At 35.0% G+C, this 13,247-nt stretch overlaps 1 protein-coding gene across 10 annotated transcripts in view; it reads left to right on the forward strand.

Moving 5' to 3' along the window:
• CEP78 (centrosomal protein 78) overlaps positions 1–13,247 on the forward strand; it is a 36,265-nt gene that overhangs the window by 9,274 nt on the left and 13,744 nt on the right. For 6 of the 10 annotated variants that reach the window (XM_050761113.1, XM_050761119.1, XM_050761120.1 and 3 more), the window contains exons 6-12: positions 1,892–2,005; positions 3,532–3,596; positions 4,003–4,114; positions 5,490–5,507; positions 7,163–7,295; positions 8,466–8,511; positions 10,153–10,281. In XM_050761113.1, coding sequence (XP_050617070.1) covers positions 1,892–2,005; positions 3,532–3,596; positions 4,003–4,114; positions 5,490–5,507; positions 7,163–7,295; positions 8,466–8,511; positions 10,153–10,281 — 617 coding nt within the window. Of the gene's footprint in view, positions 1–1,891; positions 2,006–3,531; positions 3,597–4,002; positions 4,115–5,489; positions 5,508–7,159; positions 7,296–8,465; positions 8,512–10,152; positions 10,282–13,247 lie in introns of all 10 variants that reach the window. The other 4 variants (XM_050761114.1, XM_050761117.1, XM_050761115.1 and 1 more) reach the window with 2 other exon arrangements.

Genomic DNA, 13,247 nt, shown 5'->3' on the forward strand with positions numbered 1-13,247 from the left:
TAATATGCCATAGAACACTTAGCTTATTCATTCCTATTAGATATATAAGCTATTTCCAATTTATCATTGTTATAAACAGTACTTTAATACGTGTCCTTGTCCGTGTCTCTTATTATTTCCTTCTGGCAAATTCTTAGAAGGAGAGTTGCTGTGTTAACAGAGTCTGCACATTTTAAGGGTTTTTTAAAAATGTGACCTTCACCAATCTGATAGAAGCATGATCACATTTAATTGTTTTAGTTTATATTCATTTGATTTACTAGTGAGATTTACTGGCTATTTTTATTAATTTGGCTAGTTGGATAATTGCATCCTATGCTCATTCTTCTGCAGCAAGAGTTTGTAAAGGTTGTACCATATTCTGTCAGATCCATATATCTGACTTATTTCTGTGTGTCTTGTGGTGTCTTAGGGCTTCATAGTATATTCTATTATACTCTGTTATAGAAGCATATGACAATTATATTCTAGGTGACTTAAAGAGAAGGCATTCATTTCTCACAGTTCTGGAGGCTGGGAAGCCCAAGATCCAGATGCCAGTAGATAGCTGTCAGGTGAGGGCATTCTCCCTAGCTTATGGAAGACTTTTGTATCCTCAAATGGTGGTGAGAGAGAGCTGTAGTCTCTTTTTTTTTTTTTCTTATAAGGACTTTAATCTGATTATGAGGGCTCCACTCTCAAGACCTCAACTAAACCTAACTACCTCTCAAAGGCCCCACTTCCTAATACTACTACCCTCTTGGGGGTTAGGGTTTCAATATGCATTTTTGGGGAATACAGACATGTAGTCCATAACATGAGGTTTTGAAAGACTTCAGTTCTTTTAATGTAATGGTATACACAGTGCTTTTGCTCTGATGTAATTTTTTTTATACCTGTACTTTTGTGATAATCCTTTTGGGTTTAAATGAGTAGATTGTTCAGCCTCAGTGTTACTAGTATTCATGAGCATTTGTTTAGTTCTTTGACCTTTTACTTGAGGGAGAGTTCGTGACCATCATTTTTTCCTGATAGGTTTTTAGTATATAATCTCTATTCACACATTCTTTGCATTCATTATTTCTATCCCCTTAGAGTTCTTTCTTTGTCATTTTTATTCTAAAACTAACAGTTCTTACCTTTTTCTATTTTCTTTTCCCTTTTTTAATGTCATTTTTTGAGAGTCACTTGGAGTTTGAATTTGAATTTGATGATGAATCTAGTGCAATTTCTGAGCTCCACCCAGTTTTTGCCTATGAGGTTTACACTGTCACTAGCATTCTTGTTAATTATGAACAGATATTCATCCTGTGATGTTTTATATAGAGTTATTTTTCAACTCTGTAATTGTAAAATATGTTGGGTAATTTATTGGTGCTAAAGGGAGGGTAATCATGGCACATCTAAGAAGAGGGTTTCTTTTTTGTTTTGTGTGTGTGCATGTGGTTTTCTATTTTTTATTTTTTCGATACCCAAGATTGAAAACTGGCCATGAGTAGTCTTGGGCAGGAGTCTTCCAGGTGTGATTAAGTGGGAGTTGTCTGTATGTTAAATCTGTATAGAATTGGCCGGGAGAGGTGGCTCATGCCTGTAATCTCAGCACTTTGGGAGGCTGAGGCAGGCAGATCACGAGGTCAGGAGATTGAGACCATCCTGGCAAACATGGTGAAACCTTGTTTCTACTAAAAATACAGAAAAATCAGCCGTGCGTGGTGGCGGGCACCTGTAGTCCCAGCTACTCGGGAGGCTGAGGCAGGAGAATGGCGTGAATGCGGGAGGCAGAGCTTGCAGTGAGCCGAGATAGCACCACTGCACTCCAGCCTGCGCAACAGAGTGAGACTCCATCTCAAAAAAAAAAAAAAAAAAAAATCTGTATAGAATTAGCAAGTGACCTTTTGTCTTTTCTTGAAAGCTCTTGACCTGCAACAGTGCGGCCTCACCAATGAAGGAGCAAAGGCTTTGCTAGAGGCCCTTGAAACCAATACAACTCTGGTCGTTCTGGATATAAGAAAAAATCCACTCATTGGTATGTCACTACAATATTTTTTATTGACTAACAAATAGCAAAACAAAAATAATTTCTCATGTATTGACAGTTTCGAAAACATAATGTGTTTGCTTTCCTAATCTTACTCTTTTCTAATCTTGCACTTTCTTATGTTTATAGTAGATAATTTACTGATGAAAAGAGTTATACTTATATTGCTCTTGGCTGCTACTCTGAATAGAAGTGAACCTAGATAATAAATCTGCTTCCACCAAGTGCATTATTTTCTTCCTATAGAACTTCTGAATTCTTGGAAATAGTATTTCATTCATTTGTTGATTTGACAAGTAATTTTTGAATACTTCTATCTGCTAGATACTGGTTTAGGCACTAAACATGTAGCAGTAAACCAGCTAGACAAAGTCTTGGTCTCCTAGAGCTTACATTCTAGTGGGGGAGTTATATCAGAACTCAGATAGGTAATGTAATTTAGATAGTAGGAAGTGCAAAAATACATTAAGGTAAGAAGACAAATAGGGACAGGTGGGACTATATTAGATAGGTTTGTTAGGAGACAGCTTCACTAAAAAAGTGACATTTGAGCAGAGACCTGATTAGGAGAGGAACAAGCAATGAAAGATGCAGATAAAGTACATTCCAGTGATGAGGAAGCAATGAATATGTAGGTACATAGGTGGCAGGGTGGATGGAGTATTTAAGGAAAAGCAAGAAGGCCAACATGGTGGGAGCACTGAGTGAGGAAGAGCCTGGTATGCTACGAAGTCAGACAACCAGCCAGGGGCCTGATCTTGTAAGGTTTGAAGGTCATGGTAAGGACTTAGATAATTCTAAATGAGCTGAAAACCATGGGAGGATTTTGAGCTGGTAAGGGTTATATTCCAAGTAGTAATTCAATCAGATGACTTAGTGTGGAGAGTAGACTTGTAGGGAGCTATAAAAGGGAAAGAGGGAGACCAGTTAGGAGACTCACACTGATCCAAGTTAGAGACGGCTGTGGCTTCGCTTAGGGTGGAAGATTGGAGGTGGTAAAAAGTGGTTGAAGCAGGGTGTAGCTAACAAGACTTGTGGGGTATAAAGGAAATAATAATTTTGTTTTCAAGTCCTAGATGATTTTGCATACAACTGGGTGGTACTGTTTATAGAGAAAAGGAGGCTATGGAGAAGAGCAGCTTTGGGGATGCATCATGACTTTGATTTGTGTATATTTGGTGCCTTTTAGGCATCTAAGTGTCTGGACAGTGTCTAGGCTTTTGATTTCCTATTCAGAGGTATCTAAAGCTATTTTAGTTCCAAAGTGTTTACCTTTGATCTTTGCTGCTGCCAGAATAGTAGCCATAGGGACAATATGCATGTTGGCATACTTTATTTTGTTTTTGAGGAAGAAGTTAGAATAATCAAAGGGGGAAAAGATATATAATTACATTATATGGAATTCATATTTAATTTCATGGGAAAAGCAATAATTAGTTGGCTTTTGTTTTTAAATGGGAATAGCCGCTCATTGGGAAACAATTACTATAATTTCAATTTTTATTTTACTTTAGATCATTCTATGATGAAAGCAGTTATCAAAAAAGTTCTTCAGAATGGAAGCAGTGCTAAATCAGAGGTATATCATGTTTTATTTCTCTAGAAATAATTCTTATTTAATTGCTTTTCTTCTGGGATCTCACTATATTGCCCAATCTGGCCTCAAACTCCTGAGCTCAAGCGATCTTCCCCCTTCCCAGCTTCCTAGGTAGCTAGGATTCTAGGTATATACCACTGTACCCAGCTTTTTGTCTGTTTTTAATAAGATGAAACTATTAAGGCACTTTTCTGCCATCTTAAATTTACAGTCAAATCAAATGTCTTTTCTGTTTTTGTAAATACCATACGATTCTTTAATTTTGGGTCCCAGAACTGCTGATTGCAAACCTTTTATTAACTTAGAATATCTTAACAATTTCCATTTAAGATCTAACCCTCATAAATGATCTGTAACTGAAATGTAGTGTTTATTCTCTCTCTTTTAGTACCAGTGGATAACTTCTCCATCAGTGAAGGAACCATCCAAAACTGCTAAACAGAAAAAGAGAACTATAATTCTAGGAAGTGGTCACAAAGGAAAAGCTACTATTAGAATTGGTAACCTTTTTGGTCTTGGCTTTTTAATGCTACTAGTGTTCTAGTGTGTTAAAATCAAAATCTCTTCTCATTTATGATATTGACGGTAACAACCAATTTTGACTCTGTGCATATTATTAGGACTATAATTATTCTGATTATGAGAATTTATGGAATGTAGAAATAGTAAATGAATCATTAGGAAAGGGATGCTAGTGCTTCCATTTTAAAAATTACCCTTATTTGTTTTTCATACAACATTGATGATTTTAGATATGTTTTCTGATTGATGATTACTTCTGATACTTTGCAGTTGAAATTTGGGATGCACTTTGATGACAGTTTTAGCAGCAGTGCGTTTGTATGATTTTGTTGTTGTTGTTAATGAAAAATTATCCTTTCATACTATAGAAAACAAAATCTCTTCCCAGTTCCCTTTTTTCCCTTTGTTTCCTCCTCCTTCCTTGCAAATTCTTACCCAAAGTTGTTGAATCAGGTAGCACCTTGCTTCTTTCAATGATGAAAAAACCTTAAATCGTATGTAATCCTTATAAAACAATACTGCAGGTAAGTTTATTACCCAGAGATGGAACATTTTAGACAAACATTCCGTAAATGTTTGCTATTTATAGTTTATTTAATCTGCCAAATAACAGTCTAGAATTTTGAAATTGTCTATAATTTTGTGACAAAGAGTAATGAAAGAAAACTTTATAAACTCTTTATCAACTAATGACATAAATTTCACATTCTCCTGAATATATAAATTTGGTATAATCTAGTTCTACCGATATTTTCGTTTTGTTTTTAAAGAGTCTTTAACTTTTATTTTCTAGAACACATTATCTTTAGTCATAAGTAGCCTTTTTTTACTGATAAGAATGAGTGACAGTGGAATAAGTTAAGCCAAATCTAATATGAAAGTGACCTTTTCTTGTAAGTAACTTTGAATTTTGAAACAGTAAAACCATGAAGACTAATACAGAGGAAACAAAATAATTTTTTTATGTTTATAATCTGCCAGTTTCCCAGAAAAAGGTTTGTGGTGACTTTAGTTACATACCCTGTACATTACGATCACCAAACAATTAATACCAGATAATCTTTTATTTGGATGCTACTTGAAATTTTTAAAAGCTATCACTTGACAATATCACTGAACTGTATGCTTAAAAATGGCTAAGATATAAAACAATTTAACATAAAATATAAAACATTGGAAATACTATAATTTTAGTAGCTAGTGGTATATAATTGGACATCATTGAATAAGAATTCAAAAAATCTTTTTTCTTAGCATGATTAAAGAAATTGGAAATGTAACTGAAGTTTACAAGCTCACTGAGCTATTTTAAGAGTAACTTTATTTCTTGGGCTTTTTTTGTATTTGCCTCAGTTATTTGGAGACACAGAGGTAAGCCAAATCAGTGTCTGGCTATATATTTAATAGGTGTCAGTGAGTATAGGGGTTATATAATTTATGTAAATTATGTTACATTCATATTGCAATTACGTGTGCAGACAGAAGATAGGAAACTTCCACTATAATTTTTTTCATCATCTAACAAGATAAGTAAATTAGTTTGGTTTTAACTAAAATTTCTGTTTGTGGCTGGGCACGGTGACTCACGCCTGTAATCCCAGCACTTTAGGAGGCCGAGGCGGGTGGATTGCCTAAACTCAGGAGTTGGAGACCAGCCTGGGCAACTTCACTAAAATACAAAAAATTAGCTGAGTGTGGCGGTGTGCACCTGTAATCCCAGCTTCTCGGGAGGCTGAGGCAGAAGAACTGCTTGAACCTGGGAGGTGGAGGTTGCAGTGAGCCAAGATTGTGCCACTACACTCTAGCCTGGGCGACAGAGTGAGACTCCTCCAAAAAAAAAAATTATATTTGCATTACTTTCTACACACACCACAAACAATACACAGGAACTTTTTTTTGGGATAATTATATTAATAACAGCATACAATGAACTGAGCTCCTATATATTTTAAGAGGTATATAAATTTGTCCAGAGAAATGGCACAACATGATGTGGTGATTATCAATAAGCTACACTATGGGAAATATTTGTCCTGTATTACCACATACACGTTCTTGTAGATGCTGTCCTAAAGCTGCTAAAGTAGATCTTACATAGTAAAATAGATTGGAAGGATAAATATAACCATTTTAATAAACTTGTATTATTTGTTCTCAGCGATATCAGAAACATATATTTAAATGTGAATTTTAATATATAATTTGTTTTAAATAAAATATTAATAGGTCTAGCTTTTGCTACCAAATGTTTCATAAAAAGATACTTGACTCTTTAATACTGAAATGTAGGATAAGACTTTATGCTTCATTCTTTTATCCAATAGGTTTCATGTGTTTGTTTTGTATTCTATAAAAGCAAATGAACACTGAAGGTGGACAGACATACAGGTGGCAACATTGACTCACCTACTACCCAGCTACCTTCAGTCTTACAACTTGGATAGTTTTTACATTATAAAATTAGTCCAGCTACCTTCACTCTTATAACTTGGATAATTTTTCCATGATAAAATTAATCTCACATTGAAATTTTGGTCCAATTCAGAAGGTTCTGTTTGGTAGGAGTCATGGGTATGTCTATGTTCTGTCCTTGAGATTCAGGAATGCCAAAAATATTCTGAGATTTAATAACAATATTTCTGCATAATGCATAATGAAATGTATCACATATAATCTTTCATTCTTTGGGTTACATGTTTTATTTACTTTTTCATGCTCTGCATGTCTCATATATTAAAGTTATATTTTAGTTAAAGTGATAACTTGTTACTCTAGACAACTTATATTTTTAATTTTTATATATTTATTACATTTTTTACTTATATTTAAATATATTAAAATATATTTATTCTTATATTTATTAGTGGCCTATGTAAAAAGATACTTACAAATTGATCCTGATTTAATGGCCTTGGTGTCATTGTCAGGTGCCCATTGGTATTCTTTTAAGAGTATGCACATGTGCTAATTAATCTGTAGACCTTTAGTGCATCTTAATTCTTTCTTTTTAACACTTTCTCAAGTAGGATTGGCTACAAAGAAACCTGTAAGTAGTGGCAGAAAACACTCCCTTGGTAAAGAATATGCGCCCGCACCTCTACCACCTGGTGTGTCTGGTTTCTTGCCATGGCGTACTGCAGAACGTGCAAAAAGGCACAGGTAGGGTATTTTTATTTTCTATCTTTTAGGATAAAAATGGGATTCAAAATTCTTTATTTTGGAGCTTCTATTATGTGAGAGTTCTCTGCTTATGTCTATAGGGTAAAAATGACTCATGTGGCTTCTGCCTCATGAATCCTTTAAGGAAGAAAAACAAAAAATAATCTTAAGTAGGGTTTCAAGTTATTAAGTGTCACAGCAAGCTGTATCCTTGTGGGAGTCCAGAGGAAACTGAAATTATCTCCAGTTGTGCAGGTGAGGAAAGGTTTCATTTAAAGCATGTGCAGTTAAACCAAGTCCTATAGGACAGAAGTAGGAATTTGGATATTTAAGATTGGGGAAAGGGCATTGTAAAGCATAGGAGAGTGTTGATTAGACTTAATCTAACTTAGCCAACTGGCCTAACTCATTTTAGTGAATCATATTTAGTGAATCAAACCAGATATAACTAGTTTTAGCCAGTTACCTAGGGGGTAGCTATTCATAGTAATTTTTGTCAGAAGAATGTTTTTAAAATGTTGTACTATAATTTTATGCTTAATAAATGAATTAGATTACTATAAATTGTTTTCAAATGACTTTTAGTATTCAAGAAATTGGAGATTAACAATTGCTTAAGAAGACAGAGAACTGATTTTAAATAGGACTGGAAATAGGTGCTATGTGAAATATCTGTTCAGTTGCTCAGATTAAATTGAATATGTATAATCTTTATTAGGCAACTGATGACTATACTTATTTTACAACTGGTAATGTGAATTATTATTGCATAAACTGTAGTGCTGAGGCCCTGGTCTTTACACTTACATTTAATAACTGCAGTTTCATGTCTTCTTGAGATACTTACTCATTTCAAGTCCCATCTTGGTCACAAGGAGTTGTGAATTAGAGAACAATTAATATCACCAGTTAAAGAAGTTAAATTGGAAATCTGAACCATCCTGAACATAAGAACTACATGCATCTTCAGAGACTTATCCCAAAGCCATTCTGCTAAATTGTTTAATTTTCTCCATAGCAGAGTTTTCCAGGCCCTTATCTGGAGGTGATTTATTTCTATGCACAGTTATGTATGGATAGTCTACATAATACTAGCAAGTGTTATTACCTAGTGTTAACTGGTGGTGTATTTACATCAAAATATAACTTAATTTATCAATATCTCTTTAGGGGTTTCCCATTAATCAAAACACGTGATATATATAATCAGTTGCAGGTACGTAGTTACCGTGTTTATAATATGTAGGGGGTTGGAATGGGAAGGGTGGAAAATCATTCTCTGTGCTCTTTAAACGGAATAGAGTTTTACAAAAACATTTCCCTCCCTGAAGTAAATTCATTTAAAATTTTCTGGGTTTTCCCAGTGCCACAGTATAATCGTGTGGCTATGTCACACAATGGAGGCCTTGTGGTTTCATCTATGTAGACAGGAAGTCATTTCTCTGGGTCTGCAAATTAGCTGTTGCCCCTAGTGAAACAAATTTGACCACCATTTCTCACCTGGCACATGGAGTTATCATAGTCAAGAATGTCCTTAAGTTTAAAAGAAATGTTTTTTGGGGATACATATTTTATATGTATATAAAAAATATATAAATTATATGTATATATAAACATATATAAATTATATATATATAAATATGTATATAAATTATATATAAATGTATATAAAAATTCCAGATTCTAAATCCACAATAAAGCAACCAGTCCTAAAGCCTCTGCTTTCTCAGAGTTTTTCTTCCTCCCTTGTCAGGATCAAACACATTCCCTGTCATTCTGCATCATGGTATTAGAGCAAGCCAATTCTTTCAGAGTATCAGGTTTTCCTTTTCAATTGTTTTTAGAGACTGTAATTTCTCTGTAAAAGGTAGCACTACTGAGATGAAGGAGCACCTGTGTGTCGGTACTGCTCCTTGCATAGCCAAAAGTATGGGCGTGCATCTCATTCTACCATCTAGGATTTTCAGGTACTGCAGGATTTATGCTTGTGGTAGATACTGCATTCTCGTGACTTCTCTTCTGTACAGTTATGTATCCCGGCACTCTTCTTTTTGATCTGTGGACTTTTTATGGGATTGTGACACAGTCAATTTTGAAATATTTGGAAATATCATATTGAACAACATTCCAGTGGCATTGAAACTTGATAGGAGAATTGCATTGTTATTACAGTAGTTTTTGGCTTAAGAATGAGGAAAAGATGAGGTTTTTGATGTCTCAGTTTTAGTTGTGTGCATGTATTTGGTTAATTTTTTTTTTAATTCTAGTTTTTGTTTTATTTTGTAGAGACAGGGTCTTGCTATGTTGCCCAGTCTGGTCTTGAACTCCTGACTTCAAGCAGTCCTCCTGCCTTGGCCTCCCATAGTGCTGGGATTACAGACCATTCTAGTGTTTATTATTCACAGTTTAAATTATTCTTCCTTCTTTGTGAGGCCTCCACTGATGGATTTTTTCTCCTAAAAATCATACTTTCTTTAAGACTCTGTGTGTGATGGTAGAGAATAGATTTCTCATCTGCAGTTGATCTGAGAAAAAATGTTTACCCTGCCTCCTCGCTTGGTTTATGTGAAAAAAGTGTAATAAAATAATATAGGTTCTTTTCAGAAAGATTTTATTTAAGAAAAAAAAAAATGGGCGATTCTAGTATTAATTATAAACCTTGTATGAGAGAATTATTTCAATGACATAGCAAGAATAGTGTCTTTTTACTTTGTTATTGATTGTGTTAGGCTAAGGAGTAGTGATAGACATTTATAGAGAATGACTTAACACTTCAGAAAGATCACTTTGATTAGATGTCCTTTAGTATTTGGTATTTGGTTTATATTATTATACAATCTTGTTCTCTTTCTTTAAGCAACCAGGTTTTCCTGTGACTGTGACAGTAGAGAGTCCTTCATCCTCTGAAATTGAAGAGGTTGATGATTCTTCAGAGAGTGTTCATGAAGTGCCTGAGAAAACTAGCATAAAACAAGAAGCATTACAGGTACAAAGCTATCACTTTAAAGATATGGAGAAGATTATTTCAAACTCTAGTTAGTTTCTGGTGAAAGCTTGATTAGGCACTGGACAGCTTGCATGGGAATCCTTCTATCTCATATCCCTTGAATGGTTCTTTATCATAGAACAAGGTAAAAGGAAGGACATCTGTACTCTAAGAAATAAAAATTGAAACATGTCATCAGTAATCTATTTTCCTTTCCTTAGAATTATAGAATATTAGATTTAGGGAAGGCCTTAATGATCATAAGATAAACTCGATGAAATTAAGCCCTGAATGAATGTAACCAGCTGATTTAGGGCTCTTTGGGAGGCCTTAACTTTTTTGTGTGTGCTAGAAAGTCCACAATTAATTTTTTAGAATTAATATAATTTTCTTTTATATGAAACTTAGAAATATAGAAATAATTATCCCTTTTTTATATACTTACATTTAGCTTATAAACAACAGGAATTTATGTCTCACAGTTCTGGAGGCAGGAGAGTCTAAGATCAAGGCTCAGGCAGATTTGATGTCTGGCAAGGGCCTGCTTTCTGGTTCATAGATGGCTTTTCACCATGTCCTCACATGGTGGAAGGGCAATTACCTTATTTTTATGTGACTATGGAAATCACTTTTTGATTTTCAAAAAAATGAAGCCTGATTTTCATTTTTAATATTAAAATTAATAGTATTTATATAGAAAAATTTTAAGATAATTATAAAAATGATAGAACATTAGAGGGAAAAATTTATAGATAATGTAGAATTGTCCCTATTATAAATGAGCACCTATAGTTTGTAGCACCTGCGTGGTTTATTGCTAAGTTCCAGAGGAAAAACAAAATCCTAGAATGTCTCATTCATGTTCATTATTGTTTTAAATGTGTTGTATTTATTTTCTTCACTGGGGATTAGGAAATTGTATTCTAAAAATGATTATAGCCACTGAGGAGACCAAGAAGGTTACAAAATACAACTTGGGAATTTCTGATTCAAGAGGCACTGAGAATTTTCTCAGTTCTTTTCTATTTTAAGAACTCTTTAAAATGATGTTATCAAAATTTCTAACACATGTAAGCCTACAATAATCAAGAGAATTGAAGAGATTTCAACATATTTTTGAAATACAGGCGACAGATGGAAATGAGTATGAAACCGAATCAGTAGAACAGAGGAAAACCATTGCCTAGAATATGCACAGGGGAAGCCTACAGCTCAGAGGGAATCTAATCCCTACTCCAGAAATGGCTCCATACACAGATATGCATATAGGAAAAAGGAGAAGGGAACTAGAAACGTGACTAACATAGAGGGAGCTCCTTGACAGTTTGTATGTGGAAGAGTTGACTCCCAGCCTTACCTGCACTCTCCTGAAATGAGATCATTTGACTTTGAAAAACAGTAAAGTAACTGGGGAGAACTAGGGTAGATAGTGTGGATTTTGCACCCTAGAAAAGGGTAGCTGAGGATATCCTGCCATACTGGCTACCCACTTCTTCATGCATAGGAAAAGCCAGTCATCAGCTCCCAGTGATCCTCCGCTCCCTTATTCTTAAATAGAAAATAACCATGATTCACCTGATAGTTGAATAAAACTCACAACATGACAAGGAAAATAAAAGATGAAAAATATGTCCTGGTAGGACCAGAGCTAATTAAGAGAACAAAAATACTTTAAGAAAAAACCCTACTTAACATCCTTAGGTTTGTTAAGTACAAGTATGAAAGATACAGCGCCTGTAAAAAAGAAATAGGGTGTTGGGAGGCTGAGGCTGGTGGATCACAAGGTCAGGAGCTTGAGACCGTCTTGGCTAATACAGTGAAACTCTGTCTCTACTAAAAATACAAAAAAAAAAAAAAAAAAAAAAAAAAAGCCAGGCGTGGTAGTGGGCGCCTGTAATCCCAGCTACTCGAGAGGCTGAGGCAGGAGAATGGCGTGAACCCAGGAGGCAGAGCCCAGATAGTGCCACTGCACTCCAGCCTGGGCGACAGAGACTTCATCTCAAAAAAAAACAAGAAAAAAAGAAAGAAATAGGGTGTCGTTTAAAAAGGAATAGCAGAAAGCAAGGGTAGTCGCTTGGAAATTATAATGGTTGAAATAAATTCGGTAGGAATTAAGGAAATTTCTCAGTAGATAGAACAGAAGAAAGTTTGCCTTAGATAGACACATATAAGTAGACAGTCTTCATTGTAAAATTTCAAGATACTGAGAAAAGAAAGAAATTCCCGAGAGAAAAATACCAGTCACCTAAAAACAATAAAAACCAGACTTTATTATACTTCTCATCAGCTACCATGGATCCTGGAATTAGAAAGCTACCTCCAAAGTTTTAAAATAATTGTCAACCTGGAGTTTTCCATCCAGCCAAACTGTCAATCGTAAGTTGGGGCTGAATGGGACATTTTGGACCTCCTGTGCTATACTTTTTCTTGTTATTTGAAAACATAGTCCATCAAAATGAGGGTATAAACCAAGAAGGAAGATAATAGGATATCAGGGATCAGTGGTTTCAATGTGGAGAGCAGCGGGTCTGGATTTGAGAGGCTTCCACTGGTTGTGTGACTCAGAGCTTAAAAAAATCCTTGAAGCATATTACTATGTATTAGGCACTATTAGAAGGGAGGGGGAAAGAGAGAGAAGAAAAGAGGAAGGGAGGGAATCAAACTCCAGAGGAGGAGAAAGTTCTGTTGGCAGGAAGATAAAGCAAATGAAACTATGGCAGTTTTTGAGCTACCACTGATGTACAAAGGGGAAAAATTCCACTTGAGCTTGTCCGCCCTTTTCAGTGGCACAGCAGTCAGTGACCACCTATCTAATTTGTTGTACAAACCAGAACACTTTTTAATAGTGTAAGCAGGTGCTGTTAACACTATCAAGACAAGGGTTGTAAACTGGAACAGTCCAGGGCAACTTAAAATACGCGGTCATGCTATACAAGGGCTGTGACACTGAAACTGTATAGAAGGCA

Source organism: Macaca thibetana, chromosome 15 (genome assembly GCF_024542745.1).
Source record: "Macaca thibetana thibetana isolate TM-01 chromosome 15, ASM2454274v1, whole genome shotgun sequence".
Taxonomy (NCBI): domain Eukaryota; kingdom Metazoa; phylum Chordata; class Mammalia; order Primates; family Cercopithecidae; genus Macaca; species Macaca thibetana.